The following is a 17755-nucleotide window of genomic DNA, read 5'->3' on the forward strand; positions in this document are numbered from 1 at the left end:
TTATCCTCCCGGTTTTATGGGATTTTTTAGGGCTCGTGCACAGCGAATCCACAAAGCATGAGCCCCGGAGGTTTTTGCACTTTTGGATCACGAATGCAGACCCATTCACTTGAACGGCTCTGCAATCTGGAAGGTGCGGTGCACTATGGAGTGCTTCCGTGGGGTTTCTGTCTGTGCCTCTGCACTGCAAAAAAGTAATGCATGCACTACTTTTTTGTGGTGCGGACCGCTGGATACAGATTGCGGACCCCATTCAAGTGAATGGGCTGTCACACAGGGAAACTATGGTCAGTGCCCGTGCATTGCAGCATTGGACCGGCCACCGCACGTTTGTGTGCATGAGCCTTTAGGCCAATTTCACATGACTGTATGTAGCCCGTGTAACGGAAGTATTTCCCGGACTGAGCATTGCTCCTGCGACAAGAGCTTGCAGCATTATACTGGCTTGGCTGTACTGAATTGTATTTACATAATGTTATCAGTACAGTTCAGTGCAGCCTGAATACATGTGTGAAATTGGCCTAAAGGCAATTAAGGTAAGCGATTACACAGCCTGATGTGGCAGCCGGTTGCCGGGAAGAAATATTTCCCTCCTGACAATCGGCTGCTCGCTAGCGTAGGAGACCGCTGCTATTGCATGCAGTGATCTCCAACGCAGATTGGGGAGGAGCGATCATTATGCCATCGCTCGTCCCCATGCTGTACAGTGGTTTGCCGGCCACAGATCGCTATTAGACACCACAATCTGTCGCCTGCAAACAATGATAATTTTTTTTATTTGGATTACCCAATGATCGAGCATTCATCAGGCAATCAATGGCAGTATTACACTGCCAGATGACCGCTAATGAGCAGTCATGTGAATGTTTGTTAGTGATTATCTGCTGAAAAATCGGGCATTGTAATACAGGCTTTAGTGTGTTTGCCCAAGTGGCAAATGATTGACTATATTCACCTGGCTATGCCATACAGGTTACAGCTAACAATGGCATGAAATATGACCTGCCAGATCACAGGAGCCTATTGTCTGAACAATAGGAAATGTCAGATAAATTGATGTAAATCCAGCCCATTGACTACATTTCCTCTATTGTCTGCCATGACGTACTGAACTGTGTTATAGTGAGGCTACACTTCACTGTATACCTGCAAAAAATGAGCATCACAAATCCATGGAGCTTCATAGTAACACTGCAGACTTCTGAGGTTCACGTGGCACACTGACCCCAGGGCAAAATACTTCTGATACAGCATGTGAAAGGGCACACTATGGTCTACATGGTTGATAACAAAGCCGTGCGTATGGACCCTTGATACCTCCGTCGTTTAGTTTTTTTCTTTTACTTATGGTCATTACTTTTAGTCTTTTCCGTCCCTCACCTCTCATGGCACCACACTTGGTGACTATTTATTTATGGCTTTATTGGTAGTCCGCATAAATGGCACCACTTCTTCTTGTCATTTCTGCTGTTTCCTTTCTTGGTGATCCATGACGATTTTTCAAGTTCTGTCGTTGTTTTCATTCTCTGGAGTATGAATACTTTTCACTGCACTTCATGTCTCTTGGCTTTTTAAGATGTCTTTGAAATGTGATCTGTTCCTGCCTCTTGTAATCTTCATGCTGGAAGGAATGAAATGTTGAGTGCAGTCATGGAAAACTTTTGTGCGTTTTATGCTTTAGACTATAGTTGTGTCACGCAAAGGACGGGCCTATATGTTATACACTTCTCTGGCATGATCTTAGCGGGGTCATTTTAATACATCAGAACGTTCATGAGTGGCCCCTCCTTACTGTCCACACACTGTAGAATGCCCCCTTCGTGCTTCCTCACATCAGTTATGCCCCCTAAGTGCTCCCTCACAGTATCGCTGTCCCTTAAGTGCCCCAATAGTGATGCACCTTTACGTTACGCTAAAGCCCGCCCATCAGTGCCGGAGACATCCCCGGGTACACTGCTTGGTGAAAATGGGGATATGCACAACCCCTTTAAAAGCGATGGTTTGCTATAATCTATAACACGGATCAGCAACCTCCAGCACGCCAGCTGTTCAAAACTACAACTCCCCAAATCCTCCTTTTGCTTCTATGGGAGTTACAAGACCAGCTAAGCAAGTGTGCATGCTGGGAGTTGTAGTTTCACAGCAGCTGGAGTGCCGAAGATTGCTAACCCCGGATCTATGTTGTACATTATATTTTTAGATACATTTTGCTGTAGTTGCACCAGAAAAGTCATGTTATTGTGTTGATAAATTTCCCTAATAGGTAATAAACGGTTGAATTATGAAGGCCACCCACTTCTCTAGAAGAGCTATGCAGAGGAGGCTAATATGACTTTTTGTGGAGGCGGCATACAGAATAGCAGAGCTGAGGTTTTTAGCCAGTAATTCTGTGACGGGTATGTCCGTCATCTCTTGTTTTTAAGCCAGAAGCCCAACTTGTGGACCTATTGACGCCCATATGTCAGTCCTGCTGCATCGACTTGTTTGTTGATGAGTCAAACCGCCTACCTCAAGGGTTACTGCCCTAATTAGTGATGATTTTTACTGTCCAAAAATGAGGTGCAGGGACTGGATGATCTGGGTGTGACCCCCTGAATAAAGTTCTACACAATTGAACATAGAAGAATTGTGTTTGGGAAGTCTGATTGCTGGGCTGGTAATTATAGTATGAAACAACACGTATTCGACGTACGCTAGAGTTTACCTTTAAAAAAATAAAAAATCATGTTAGCTTCTCGTCCCAGTAAAGGCCCTTTTTACATGGCCCAATGTACAGGCAAATTGAGGCAATTATTGGGAATGACCCAAACGTTCCTGGTAATTGCCGGATTGTATTTACGTGCAGCGGTCATCTCCTCTGTATGGGAACAAGTGATCGCTACTGTGATTCATCCCCAACCAGTTTTATTGTTTGGCGGCAGTATATCTCTGTTTGCATAGGATGTGCTACTGGCATACAGTTATTTTATGTGGTGCTATCACCTAATGTATGAGGGATCAGTGCCACATTTAGATAGGGCAGTTATCAAAAATGAGAATTCAGACAAAAGTTCGTCCTTGTTAATTTGTTACAAGCGTCAGCCCATACCATCTATAGTGAGTATGGAACTATTGTATTTACTTTATTTGTGCTGTTACATTGTGTTTGTTTTTGCTTTTTTGCCTTCAGCCATGGCAGTGTGCGCCTGCGCATTGGGATGTGCTGACTAACCCTGGCACCAGGAGAGGTATAGGACAGTGTATGCTCGGCATGCATGTGGCACCAAATGAGGTAGTATTTAATTGTAGGTTCCTGTCCTAAGGAGGCCACGTTACCATTAGTACACTTTCTATAGTGAGTATGGCACTATTACTGTTGCATTGTGTGTGTTTTTGCTTTTGAAGCCTCAGCCCATATAAAGGTGTCATAAAGGGGTTTTCCAGCCTTATGCGCATTTTTAAAAAGCCCCAGCTCTCCTGCTCCACACTGCTTTATTCCAGCTACCTGGCTCTACGATGATCTGGTCCTCTGATCTTTAAACTCCTGGATGGGATCCTGTGTGTGACTGCAGCCATTGACTGGCATCAGCTGTAACGTGTCCCCAAGCGGGACCTCACTGCTGAGACGTGTGCTGCTTGGGGGCACGTCACAACTGATGCCAATGGTTGCAGCACCACACGTGATCCTATCAAAATATTTATAGGCAGGTGGCCCAAAGATCGTGGAACGGAGTGGCAGGGAGAAAGTGAGTGCTGTGTGATATTGCTACCATATGAACTTTTACGGTGGTCATTGGGCCTGTTTGGGGATGAAGGATCGCTAGTACGGTGTTTACACAGGGTGATGTGCTGCTGACAATATTTTTAATTTTTGTGCTACATAAACTTAGATGCCTCTACATGAAGCGTTTTGCTTGTTCGTCAGGTGATCGGGGGCAGTCATCTCGATAATCATCACATCTAAATGGGCCCTTAAGTGTTATTCTTACTCAGGGTCCCTCTTAAGAAGCGTGTGCGGCCAGTGCAGTTCTCTGACAGATGAACCCTACCCCACTGCAGTTTGGCGTTATGTGCATGGCCATCACATGAATCATTAATGATGAATGCCTTATACAGAGCACTCTCTCTCCTCTCTGTAAGAGACGAGCACTAGACAGAATCAGACTTTCTATTGAGCCCATCTCCAGGAGAGAGGGCGCTCTTTGTGAGCACTTCTCTCTCCTCCTAGCCATTGGTTGGGATCTCAGCACTGATCAAAACCTTTGATATGTCCCTATGGAATATCAAAAGTGTGTGTGTGTGTGTGTGTGTGTGTGTGTGTGTGTGTGGGCTATTACCTCCACTACTTCATGAGTAATACTGCAGAAAAGAAGTCGCACTTCATTTACCTACTGCCCCCTGTCCCCCCACTGTTAGCTTATCAGGACTGCTGAGCACACAGGAGTCCTCTCCGTTACGTGAGCACAGCAGTCCGGACTGTGTATTTCAGTGCAGCTTTAAATACTGACAGCGGGGGAATGGGGGGCAGTAGGAAAATATAAAATGGCAAACTAGAGGCCTTATCTGTAGTACTGTAGATAATAGTCTCAGATCGTGATGACCGATTGCCTTTTAAGGGAACAAAGAGAGCCCTGTGGGCTTCCATTTCCCACCTAGATATGGCAGCCAGCAGCCCCTTCAGGCTGGAGACGTCCGTCCTGTAGTGCCCACCCACTAGTCATGACTTGAGAATATCCCACAGAATGAATACCTGACGTAAGTCCTGATGAACTAATTTCTCGCACATTCCATTGGGGGACACAGACCATGGGTATAGCCTAGGACCTAGGTCATTACTAGGAGGAGACACTATGCAAATAAAAAAAAAAGAGCTCCTCCTCCCCGGGCTATACCCCCATGCTCCACCGGGAGGACCCCAGTCTTGCTTGGTGTCGGATAAGGAGGCGACATTTTAGACTCTCTAAGTTTAATTTTTTTTCAGCAGAGGATGCAGGGTCGCAATTTTGCTTCCCTGGTCTCTCGGTGGAGCGAGCGCCGAGGTCGAACTGGTGTCCCCGGCTACCTCCCCCTCCCCGAAGAAGTTAAGTGGAACTGGGCTCGACCTGCAGCTCCGGTGGCCTACCAGATCTGGGGTCACCTATCATGCCCTCCTACCAGATCACTGCCACTCCTTGTGCCAGCTGACTGAAGAGGTGACCCCCGCTGGTGTGGAGCAGAGGGCGATGACTGCAGGACGCAGATAAGTACACAGCACTCCTGCAGAGCCCCCTGCCCTCCCTCTGTCTCCCGGTGTGACACTTAGGGCCGCTTGGTGGGTGGGTTGAAGGGGGGGAAGGATTTCTGTCTGGGGCAATCGCTCTTGCAGAAGTGGCAGCTTCCTCGGCTCTCCCACAGCGGTGCTCTATAGGAGCTGGTTCTCCTACCCTTCTGGCGGCCGCGACTCTATTATTTTTCATACTTCCCGCGGTTTTTCGTGCCATCCTTGATGCAATTTTGTGGGTGGAGCCCTATTTCTTCAGCTCCGGCGCTTCCGTCTCGGGGCTCTCCACACGCGGCTGTTCCCGGCTCCACACTTGTCGTGGTAGGATAGTGTTTACTCAGCGTGCTGCAGGAACGGTAGGAGACCCTGACCCCTTTCTTTGCAGGGATTGCTGCCATCATGCCGAAACCTGGGACCCCCCAAAAAACCAAGTCTGCTCCTCAGGCCCCACTGGGACCATGTAAGGTCTGCTGTTTGCCATCGGTCACTGGATCCTGTGACTCTTGCCTTGCCTCTGGACAGGATCATCCTCCCCCTTCTCCTCTCACTCAGCCCAGTCCTCCTTCCGCCCCGTCTGAGCCCGCAGAACCCGCTTGGGCCTCTGCCATTTCTAGGGCGGCCGCTGTTTTAGCCCAAGTCTCTTGGGCCGCCATGGCCTTCATGGAACGCATGGCGTCCACGGATCCTGTGGCTAACACCAATCCACTTCCCAATGGTTCCCACAGAGGACGCTCGGCCGCTAAGAGGCAGCGTACACAGCAGCATCCTTCCTCGGATGATTCTGCTTCCCCTCCTCGCCTGGAGGCCCATTCAGACACTTCTCCTTCTCGCAGGGACCATAGATCGGAAGGGGAAAGATCCAGTTCTGACGAGGACACAAAGCTGAAACCCTCGCCCAAACTATCCACTATAGTGGCAGACTTGGTGGCGGCGGTCCAGGATACTTTTGATATCCAGGGGGAATCTCCTTCCGCTGGTAGCCAGGAATTCCCTCTTTTCTACTCTAGGAAACCACAAACGGTTGTTTTCCCCATCCATGGCGAATTCGACAAGGTCCTCTCTAAGGCCTGGGACCGCCCTAATCACTGGTTTTCTGCCACGAAACGCATGGATACTCTTTATCCATTTCCGGCAGAACATGTGCAGCAGTGGTCTTCTCCTCCTAGGGTTGACTCGCCGTTTGCCAGATTGGCTAAGAATACGGCCATACCTGTCTTGAATGGTTCATCTCTACGGGACTCGGTTGACAGGCGTTTGGATTCTCTGTCTAAAGCCATCTTCACTCTGGCAGTCACAGGCCTGCGGCCTGCTTTTGCCTCGGCCTGGGTATCCAGAGCGCTTTCTGTATGGTTGCAGCGCCACCATCAGGACCTAGCGGAGAAAGGTGCCTCTGCGGACACCTTGAACTTTGTCCTCCTGATGTCTCAGGTGACGAAGTTTCTCTGTGAAGCTTCCTTTTGATGTTGGCATTCTCTTTGCGCGGGTTTCGGCCCTTTCGGTCACTCAGCGCAGAGAAGTCTGGTTGAAGGTTCTTTGAGTCTTCTCACCTGGAAGGTGGTCTTTTTGGTGGCCATCACCTCGATCAGGAGGGTATCAGAGCTGGCCGCTTTTTCCTCTAGGGAGCACTTTTTGCTCTTCCACCAGGATAAGGCAGTGCTATGCCCGATCCCTTCATTTTTGCCCAAGGTGGTCTCCGCCTTCCACCTTTAATGAAGATATAGTCCTGCCCTCTTTTCGTCCATCCCCGGCGAACCGCAAGAAGCGCGCTCTCCATTCCCTGGACGTTGTCCGTGCTCTGCGGGTGTGCCGGTCGGTTACTGCCCCTTTCCGCCGTACGGGTGCCCTTTTCGTGATTCCTCGTAAAGGTCTGGCGGCTTCCAAGGTCTCGGTGGATTCGGTCGGCTGTTGCCACGCCCTATCGAGCCCGTGGCAGGGTTCCCCTAGCTGGGGTTACCGCGCCCTCCACCAGGGTGGTGGGGGCCTCCTGGGCTAGGCGTAATTGCGCCGCGGCATCTCAAATTTGTAAGGCGGCCACCTGGTCGTCCTTGCAAACCTTTACAAAGTTTTATCAACTGCACTCTTTGGCATCGGCTGATGCTGTCCTTAGGCGCAAGGTATTGCAGGCGGTGGTTCCTGTTTGACCGCTGGGCGTTTCCCCCTGGAGGTGCTGATCTTTTTCCCACCCCATGGACTGCTCTGGGATGTCCCATGGTCTGTGTCCCCTTAAGGAATGTGCGAGAAAAGGATATTTTTTTTATTTTTTTGTAGAAATCACCTGTAAAATCTTTTTCTCGTTTTTTCCATTGGGGGACACGGCTCCCTCCCATTTTTGCCTGTTGCAGGAGGGGGTGGCTTAGTTCTTCGGGACCTTAGGGTTATCTGTCCGATGGCGGTATTCCTTTGTTCTGGTCTCTGTAGTTTTTTGTCTCCTCCTACTGCTTTTGGACATGCTGGGGTCCTCCCGGTGGAGCATGGGGGGTATAGCCCGGGGAGGAGGAGCTCTCTTTTTTATTAGCATAGTGTCTCCTAGTAATGACCTAGGCTATACTATACCCATGGTCTGTGTCCTCCAATGGAAAAGACGAGAAAAAGATTTTACAGGTGAGTTTCACAAAAAAATCTCCTTTTATATCACCTAGTCAATAATAAAGAAATCCCGAAAACATGACCAGCAGGTGGGCTTTGGGGACTGGAGTTGAGGAACCCTGCTGGAGTGTATGCCAGGAATGCCCTGTAAGCCAGTCTGACCATGCACCATGCGCTACTGGCACACAGGACTGAACAGAGTGCCTTATTTGTAGAGCTTTCATGGCGGGAATATATTTTTTCTACGTGATGAGCTGTTACTGTCCTGTGCTCTCAGCCTCAAAGTCCAGACACGAGTTCTCTCTGACTTGTTTAGGGCTGGTAAACCACAGCAACTCTTACTCTTTCATAACCTTAGTAAGATACCACAGATAAAAGGATTTCTACCAGTTTATGAAATTACACAATTTACTTTTAGCATAAGATGGTAAAGGCACAAGTATTGCAGGATATGTTGTCTCCTTACCCATACACCATTATTGTATATGAGCTGCTAATGACTTTACCCACTGAATCAGTTCATCCTGGTCTTTCCATATCATTACATAGTAAAAACCTCATGGTGCTCTTGCTGTGGAAGGCTTTATGTCCTGAAAGGAGGACATGTTGCCTCTACTGACATTGTGTTTTCTTCTAGAAGTTATGAATGAATTGCTAGCACTTTGCAATGAAGGTCCAGATGGATGTTTCCAGCTGGGGGCCGTGTCTTTGGACAGTCTGACACTGGCCGCACTGATTTGGATAGTGTCGGACTGTGGAGGGACACACCCACAAGTGGGTAACACCTAGTTGGATCTTTAATGCAAGCTACTAGAAATTCATTCATACAGTCTAGCAGGAATAATAAAGGAATGGTACATTATGGTCAGAAGAATAGATCCTCCCGCTATTGGATCCACTACAGATTGCTAGAATGGGAGATCCCAGACCACAGGGAGACCAAGGGGCTATAGCCACCACGTTCCCCAGACTTGTCCACATTCCATTTATTTATTTTTTTGTGGGGAAATTTAAATAAGTGTCTGCTAACATTCCACATCCCCGGGATGAACTCAAGGAGAACTTCACAAACGCCATCCTCAGCATTGCAAGCCGTATCATCTTCATGCTCACTGGCCTCCCATAAACTGGCAGTAAAATGCATAGAGAGGAATCTGTGTGAAACTTGAAGTCCTCTCCATTATATGCATGCGCCCAAGAGTCCTGTGAATGCATGTTACCGCCGGTTTATGAGAGCACAGCGTTGAGATGCCAATGAGTATGAAGATTAAATTACATAATCAAGATTGGTGTCGTTTACATCATAAACCTTCTTACTGTGGTTTGGCCAGAGTGTTTCTGAGCTGACTATTCGCTTTAAAGGAAATCGGTCACCAGGATAATCGCTATTTCCAGATGTGCCATTGTTTCAGCAATGGAGGTTTTCTATCTTCTGAAAATCCAGTTTATTTGGTATGCAAATGAGCCAGTAAGGTGCCCAGAGGGGTGTCGCTCGTGCCTGGGCTCCTTCCTGCCAAAATGTGTCCACCCACCCCTCCTACGTCACATTCAAGCCATAACTCTGCCCCCCTTTACTCCCTGCTCCCAGCATGAGGGTGGGCTTGGGCACTAGCAGGGGGCGTGTCTGGGCTCCTTCCTGCAAGAGTGACGCCCCTCTGGGCACCTTACTGGCTCATTTGCATACCAAATAAACTGGATTTTTAGAAGATAGAAAACATCTATTGCTGGAACAAAGGCACATCTTGAAATAAGGTACTAAGTGCTATTAGGCCATGGCTTTACTTCAATAGCGATTATCCACGTGACAGATTTCCTTTAAAGGGGGTTTCCCATAAATGCCATTTATCGCCTTTACCGAGGATAGGTGATAAATGTATAACTGCAGGGGATCCCACAGTGTACTCACTATTTCACTTAGTCCCATACACGGTGAATGGAGCAGTGGTCCATTCACACCGGGTACTCGTTGGTTCGATGTTTAGGAGTTGCATATTTAGCACCAATCATGTGGATTGATGCCAAATTTTCTTATGGAAGTACCCCTTTAATGAAGCTAGAACACAATACACCACAGTATTCTGAATATCTTCAGCAAGTATCGCGGTGCTGAGCATGAGAAGTGGAGATTTGGGGGGGGGGGGGGGTAGGTAGGTAATCGTAGTGACGTAGATTTTAGTCCACGTCCTGTTAATCCCTTTGACGACCAGTCCGCCTGTACTTCACCTGTAATGGCTGGTAAATAGGAAACCATACACTGTATTCAACTGCTCTGCAAATAGCTGTGACTAATCTTTGAAGCTGATGCGTAATGTCCCTTTAAAAGAGAATTTTTAGAAATGAAGTCGCAATGACCTCTCTATGAATATCCTACTGAGGTAATTACTTGCGTTCATTTCCTCAAAACTGCTTTTACTGGCTTGACTTGAACTTCTGCTGAGCTTTACCTACCTGTGACAGATCACACCCAGTGCGTGAACAGGCGGCGTGTCTCCGCTTCCTGTTATTTTTCTGGCTCAGCGAGCGTACATGGCCTTGCATCATCACTCTCCCCTAGACGTCACGTTGCTCTCTCAACTACTTAGCACTAGCCATTGTCGGCAATAGTTCGAATTCTCTCCGTACAAGACGTTCAATCACAGTGATTGTCATATTGACCCATGGAATCTCCTCTCGGCTGTGAAATGTGATCCTTTACTATTCAGGTAAAATGCATTATAACTATAGCGTAGTAATGCCTTAACGTAACCTCTATCAACTTATCTCATATATATATATATATATATATATATATATATATATATATATATATATATCTCTTCACCAAATTTGGCACACAGGTACATCAGGTGTCCGGGAAGGTTTTAAACCGGGTCTCGGCTCTTTAGCACTTAACGTTCCTGAGACTTTTCCCCAAAAATTACCTGTATTAGCCAATAGAAGTCAGCAAGTCTTTCACCTAAATCCGAACTGCCATTTACACAGTCACATGTCTCTTATCAGCCAATAGAAGCTCACAGGTCCTAATCCAGGTTGCCATAACAACTGATCCCAGGTTTTAGCAGTTCGGAGGTCCTTAAATATTCAGTCATATGACGTATGATGGCACAACTACACTGCTACATGCATGGGGGGCAGGGGCCACTATTAAACATTTGGGCGCTGTGGAGGGCATTCAAAAAAAGGGGGGGTATTGTAAAGGTCACTGTTATGGGGGAAACTGTTGATATCTTTTTACGACACAGGGAAACATTAAAATGAAATATACCCGTGCAAAGCCGGGTCCTTCTGCTAGTGGGTAATAAATCCTGCATTAACAAAGCAGCCATGCATCATGATATGGGTTCTACATCCTTAGGCTTTATCGGCATGTGGTTACGAAATACAAAATAATTCGCTTTTGGCTAAGCAGTTCTCCGAGCACAGCCGGCAATGGGCGTCTTTATTCTTGTTGCTATAGGTGTACTCCGTCTACCATAGCATGTATTGTGTTGTAGACTATAGGTATTTGCTCTTTGTAATATGCAGCCCATTTATAAAAATTGTAGGTTGACTTCTATGAACTATGAGGAGGATTGACCTGTCTCATGTTCTAACATACTCTGGTATTATGGACTTATTTTGTCTATACTGTAGTGTGAAGGATTTAATATTAATTACAGTAAATGGCCCGCTTGATCTCAGGATGGCTACACCCACAATTTCAAGATGCTACATATAGGATTAGGTGAGTCACAATGTATTTCCATACAGCTCTAAAAAAATAGAGAACCGGACTAATTATCTGCAGTACTTTTCATGTATTATTGCAGTTAATACTCCAAAATTGTAGTGACAGAGTCCCTTTTAACACAAATCTGGTCAAACCATTCCTCCATGTATATACTGACATCTGAGTGTAAGTGTTTGTGGGTGGTATCCAGCTATAGCGCAGTTCACATCTACGGTGGAGGTTTCTTTAGGAGCCTTCATCGCGGATTCCAGTAAAAAAAATCTTGACAAAATACTACTGCGGCAGTGTTTTTGTCTGGCAGCATGCTTGAAACCCAAAAGACCTTGTGATAGTCGGTGGCGTTTGAGAAAGTCTGGTTAGCCGAAACGTTGCATCTGGTATAAACCAGAGGAGTTGCATTTTCTCTGGAGTGCCACCTCCGATTCTCTTCCTTTTAGTCAATGTCGTTTGTCGGGTGCTGTCTGTGTCATATAGGCATATACTGGATCGGGCACATCCAATAAAAAAATATTTTGGTTCTCTACCTGAACAGGTATGCAGATTAGCTCTTTTTCCAACAGAAAAGGAAGATGTACCTATGGTGGCACGAGCTGGAAAGTAGCTTTTCCAGAGATTAATGTTCAACCTTTTCAAGCAGGCTTTGAGACATAATTTAGGATTCTAGTCACGCCAGTACCTCATCTGCAGTCATCAGTGCAGGAAAGAGATCTGGCTTTCAGAAAATCTAAAATGTACCTCATGTGTGAGCCTAGTCTTATCCGATTGTCGGGCAGATTAATGGGGGTGAACGTTTCTACGAAAGCGGAGTCCCAATAATCTGCCCATTAAAAATCTGCCACAAAAAAAACCTTCTGGTAAAGAGAAAAAAACAGAACCCATGGGCTCTGTGGTCATGTATTCCTAAGCCACCCCTCCCAAGACATTTTAGCGTTTGCAAGATTTGAGTATAACACCCCATCGTGTACGTGCCTGCATTGTGCGTTAATGCACAACAGGTCATGTCTAGTAGAAACTGCCCAGGAGATGGGAGAAAGCGGACATGTGCTCTGATCACAAATATGTGTGCCTTATAGCAGTCATTCTCTAAATGTACCTGTTTGCTGTAGTAATATGATCTTGTGTGTCTATACAGGCTCTGGATGTGCACATTTACACTTGCTATCTCCGTGGGGGCCGTACTCCTGCTGCCCTTCTCCATCATCAGTAATGAGGTCCTACTCTCCATGCCACACAACTACTACATCCAGTGGCTCAATGGATCCCTCATCCATGGTAAGTGCAAGCTAAACATTCTTGGTACTTTTATGGGAAAATAAAAATACCGATCACTGGCTCTTCAGAGTAAAGCCTCTATTACACTGACTGTTTTTCGGCAGATGATCGCTAACGAGCGTTCACATGAAGTCTCATTAGTGATCATCTGTCAGTGTAATACTGCTCAATCATCGGGCAATCCAAATCTTTTGACATGTTAAAAAAAAAAATTATCGTTTGCATGCGGCAGATCGTGCTGTCTAATAGCGATCTGCTGGCAAACCACTAGACATTATGGGGACGAGCAATGGCATGGCAATCACTCATCCCCGTGCTGCAGAGATGATCACTGCATGTAAATATCCAGCGGTCTCCTCTGCTAGCTTCCCTCCCGACAATCTGCCTTTCCGGCTGTGTAATACAGCCTTAAAGGCAAGACCAGACCTATTGCTTGGAGTGAAGTGGTTCAGCGAGTAGTGCGATCTGCGTCTCCATTTTCATACCAGAAGTAATTTCCACGCCATACTTCTAGGAACTTATGGAGTGAAATATCCAGCAGTACAAAGGACCCACATAAAGATCTCCTCATGATGCGATCACTGGGCCATTTGTTTAGTATTACAGCTGCTTGTTTGCACACTTCCCTTTTTCTTCTTTTGTTTGTTCTGTTTCAAAGATTCTGTTCATGAGCAACTTAAAGGGAACCTGTAACTGGGATTTTGTGTATAGAGCTGAGGACATGGGTTGCTAGATGGCCGCTAGCACATCCGCAATAGCCAGTCCCATAGCTCTGTGTGCTTTTAGTGTGTAAAAACCCTGATTTGATACATATGCAAATTAACCTGAGGAGTCCTGTCCCTGAAGTTTTAAGGGTATGCAAATTTAAAGGTAACCAATCCCCAAGACAGACCCTCGTTAGGTTAAAGCATCCTTTCAGTGCCCTCTTTAAAGGGATTCTGTCACCTCCCCTAACCCAAAATCGGATTTTAAAGCAGTCATGCAGCACAGCTTACATTGAATAGGCTGTGCTCTTCTATCTTGTAATCCGTCCAGTAGTTTATGAGAAAATCGACTTTTATGAGCACTGTAAGAGGGGCGTTACTGGGCACACTAGGGGGAACAAAACGCCCCTCTGGGCACCTTCAGGGCTAATTTGCATAATCATAAGTCGTTTTTCTCCTAAACTACTGGACGGATTACAAGATAGAGGAGCACAGCCTATTCAAGGTAAGCTGTGCTGCGTGACTGCTTTAAAATCCGATTTTGGGTTAGGGGAGGTGACAGAATCCCTTTAATGGAAACTAGTGCATGCAACTCACTGAATGGACTCACAAAGGTGTCAGTAAGCACTTGTTCCCAAACAGGAAAGGGGTTGTCTAACCCCATTATAGGCCATCGGTATCTGATCGACAGGGGTCTAAGGCCTCTTTCACATGAGTGTGGCTAATTGGCTCAGGGTGTGTTCAGCGAAACTTGCACCATTTTGCAAGCAAGTTCAGTCAGTTTTGTCTGCGATTGCATTCAGGTCAGTTTTTTTTCTACGCGGTTGCAATGCGTTTTTCACTTCTATGGGGCCAGAGCTGCGTGAAAAACGCAGAATATAGAACATGCTGCGTTTTTCATGCAATCCAGAACTGTTGCATGAAAAAAAAATGCTCATGTGCACAGACCCATTGAAATTAATGGGTCATGATTCAGTGCGGGTGCTATGCGTTCATGTCGCGCATTGCACCCGCGTTGAAAACTCGCTCGTGTGAAAGAGGCCTAACACCCCTGTTCTGCAGCAGTCGGAGTATACAGTTCTGTCCATTGTGCAGTGGAAGGAGCTAGTTCTGACTCTGCAGCTACTTCAGAATAGCTGATTGGCATGGGTGTCGACCTCCACTATCAGATAGTGATGGCATATGCTGAGGGTAGGCCTTCAAAGTCAGGGCAGTAAGAAATTATTCATTTCACCCACAAGCTGGTGAGGGATGTGGAGAGAACGACCATATGTGGCAAGCCATTCACCAGCCCTCTAGTAAGTATTTTAAATTAGTGGGTAGAATTGCACCCTCAGCGTTGTTTGGTATTAGTGAATCCTGATCAAGTCCCCATATCAGCAGTAATTGTGGCAAAGCTTCGAGCATGGATAGGGTGGCAAATAGAAATTAGAAGAGATGTAGATGTAGGGGGTGCAGCACTGTGGTTAGTAAATATTGACCTATTCTCACGATAGGCTATCAGTATCTCTGGCATCTGCACCGATCAGCTGTTTTGGGCTGCCAAAGTGTAGGACACCAGCAATCTGATGGTGATGGCCATTCCTGTGGATGGGCTATCAATATTAGCAGCCCTTTAAGGACTGAGAAACGCGTAGGACAATTCCCTGAAACTAATAATTGGCCTACAAATGTTCATTCATATAGGATGTAGCACTTTATCCACCACCAGTTAACACTTTTCCTTTCCTTTTGTAGGCCTATGGAACTTGGTGTTTCTCTTCTCGAATCTGTCATTGGTATTTCTGATGCCGTTTGCATATTTCTTCACTGAGGCAGAAGGATTTGCAGGATCAAAAAAGGTAAAAACTGTCATCCTGTGCATCTTCCCCATGTTTGTGTGCCTTAGTGGCGATTGTGAACCAGTGCTCATACAGAATCTGTCTCTAGTCTTAGAACTGTTGTGTGAACATGCCCTATGGTAAGGTGTTGTGGGTGCTGTTCTGTGTGTAGTTATAAGTCTTTAACCATTCCTGTTCCTTTTTTTTTTTTTTTTTTGTCATTTCTCTAGGGAGTCATGTCCAGGGTATATGAGACCTCAGTAGTTCTTCTGCTTCTCACCCTCCTGGTCTTTGGCATCCTATGGGTGGCGTCTGCAATTGTAGACGATGATGCTGCTGGAAGAGAATCTCTGTATGGTATGTCTTTTAGTTAACAAGTTAGAGGCTGAAGCGTTTTGTATTAAGCTTAATTAACATTGGCATAGTTCTTTCCCTTTCTGTTCCATTCTAGGAACAGAAAAACTATGCTCTGTAGTGTGAATGAAGCCAATGGCGCCTGATAACCCCCATTGATTGGGTCAGGGAGGTTTTCTCAGAAGGAATAGCATGGCATGATTCTTCAGCTGCACCTTTTACAGTGAATCAGAAAAATGCCAATATCTCTGTTGGCAAAATGAGCATTATTGCCAAGCTACCGTCACTGACTTCTTCTGTTTTTTCGTAATGTAGGCTATGTTCATAGATTGTAAGCTCTTGCGAGCAGGGCCCTGACTCCTAGTGTTTGTTGCATATTAGCCAGTTTTGTTTCATACATAAACCCTATAAATTTGTAACGCACTGCTGAATATGGTGGTGCTAGATAAATACATTTTATGTTCATTTTGGGTGGAACTCCTCTTTAAACGCTGGCCCTAATGGAGAAGTGACAGCCTTGCATAGCGTCTCTCTCTTCTTTCAGATCTCTGGGAATACTACCTTCCATACCTGTACTCTGGCATCTCACTGTTCGGCGTACTGCTTCTTTTATGTAAGTATAATGTAAACATACATTTTCCTACCAAAGAAAGGATTCAAATCACCGAAATGGCATTCTGCATGTTAGCAATTTAGCTATTTCTGTGGATGTACTGATAATCTACGTAGCAGCATTAGTTTAAAAGCTATGTACACCTTCTCTTTTTTTTTTTTTTTTTTTTTTTTTTTTTTTTTTTATGATTGCATTCAACTAATTTTGGGCTAAAAATCATATTTTCAATTGGCCTTTGTTAAAAATATTAAGCTGTTAATATATATATATATATATATATTTATTTTAACTGGTACTTTCACTTTGTGCAGGTCATCTAATTACCCTTATTTCTAAACTACTAACAGGTCATAAACTCTTATTTAAGGGTACTTTCACACTAGCATTAGAAGAATCCGGCAGGCAGAATCCATATGCGGAAATCTGTATGCAAATGGATATAATTTGTTTCCGGATCTGTCTGACAATTGCAAATACATTTCAATGGAAATTAATGCCAGAACCGGCAAGTGTTCCAGAATTTTGGCCGGAGAAAATACCCCAGCATACTGCAGTATTTTCTCCAGCCAAAGGCCTCACGCACAGTCCGCAAAAAAGAGTTCTGTTGTTCCGTGTCCGTTTTTGTTTCAGTGTGTCTTTCTTTATTTTTGGAGGATCTCCAGACATGAAGGAAAGTAAAAAAAATATGTAAGTCAAGTTTGCCATGCAAATGATAGGAATTAAAATGGATGCGGATGACAATCTTGTGTGCCTCTGTGTTTTTTCACGGACCCATTGACTTAAATGGGTCTGCGAACCGTTGTCCGTGAAAAAAATAGAAAATCACGGAAAACGGGACATAACGGTCGTGTGCATGAGGCCAAATACTGTAAAAGGGACTGAACTGAATACATCCTGATGTATACTGAACGGATTGCTTTCCATTCACAATGCATTGGGATAAAACTTAAGCATTTTTTTTCTGGTATTGAGCCCCTATGACGGAACTCAATACCAGAAAACTAAAACGCTAGTGTGAAAGTACCTTAAGCCACATTTTTATCAGTAAGATAAGAACTGAGCTATAATGAGTGTTTATAATGTCAGAGAGCAGATATAAGAAGTCTGTCGGAAAGGACAAAAAATCCACAGGCAGCTAGTGGAGCATGTCGGCTCTGTACAGAAAAAAAAGGATTCCATGTTGTTAATAAAGACCAATTGAAAAAAATGATTTTTAGCTCAAAATAAGTATAATGCAATAATTAAAATAAAATAAAAATCCCCCCAAAGGTGTACATGGCCTTTTTAAAGGGCTTTTCCGGTTTGCATATATTGATTACCTATCCTTAGGGTAAGCCATTGTATGCGATTGGTGGGGGTATCGCTTAAATGGTATCTGAGCTCCAGTAACCTGACACGGCCACTGCAGAGAGATAGTATGTCTTCCAGCATTTCTGC

At 45.4% G+C, this 17755-nt stretch overlaps 1 protein-coding gene across 2 annotated transcripts in view; it reads left to right on the forward strand.

Moving 5' to 3' along the window:
- Positions 1-17755, forward strand: part of LMBR1L (limb development membrane protein 1 like) — a 56609-nt gene that overhangs the window by 28253 nt on the left and 10601 nt on the right. Inside the window, exons 3-7 of one of the 2 annotated variants that reach the window (XM_044286126.1) lie at positions 11485-11549; positions 12688-12827; positions 15269-15372; positions 15582-15708; positions 16250-16318. In XM_044286126.1, the coding sequence (XP_044142061.1) occupies positions 11488-11549; positions 12688-12827; positions 15269-15372; positions 15582-15708; positions 16250-16318 (502 nt within the window). In that variant the 5' untranslated portion in view covers positions 11485-11487. The remainder of the gene's footprint in view (positions 1-11484; positions 11550-12687; positions 12828-15268; positions 15373-15581; positions 15709-16249; positions 16319-17755) is intronic. The other variant, XM_044286125.1, reaches the window with a different exon arrangement.

The sequence above is a fragment of the Bufo gargarizans genome, chromosome 3 (assembly GCF_014858855.1).
Source record: "Bufo gargarizans isolate SCDJY-AF-19 chromosome 3, ASM1485885v1, whole genome shotgun sequence".
Classification (NCBI taxonomy): Eukaryota; Metazoa; Chordata; class Amphibia; order Anura; family Bufonidae; genus Bufo; species Bufo gargarizans.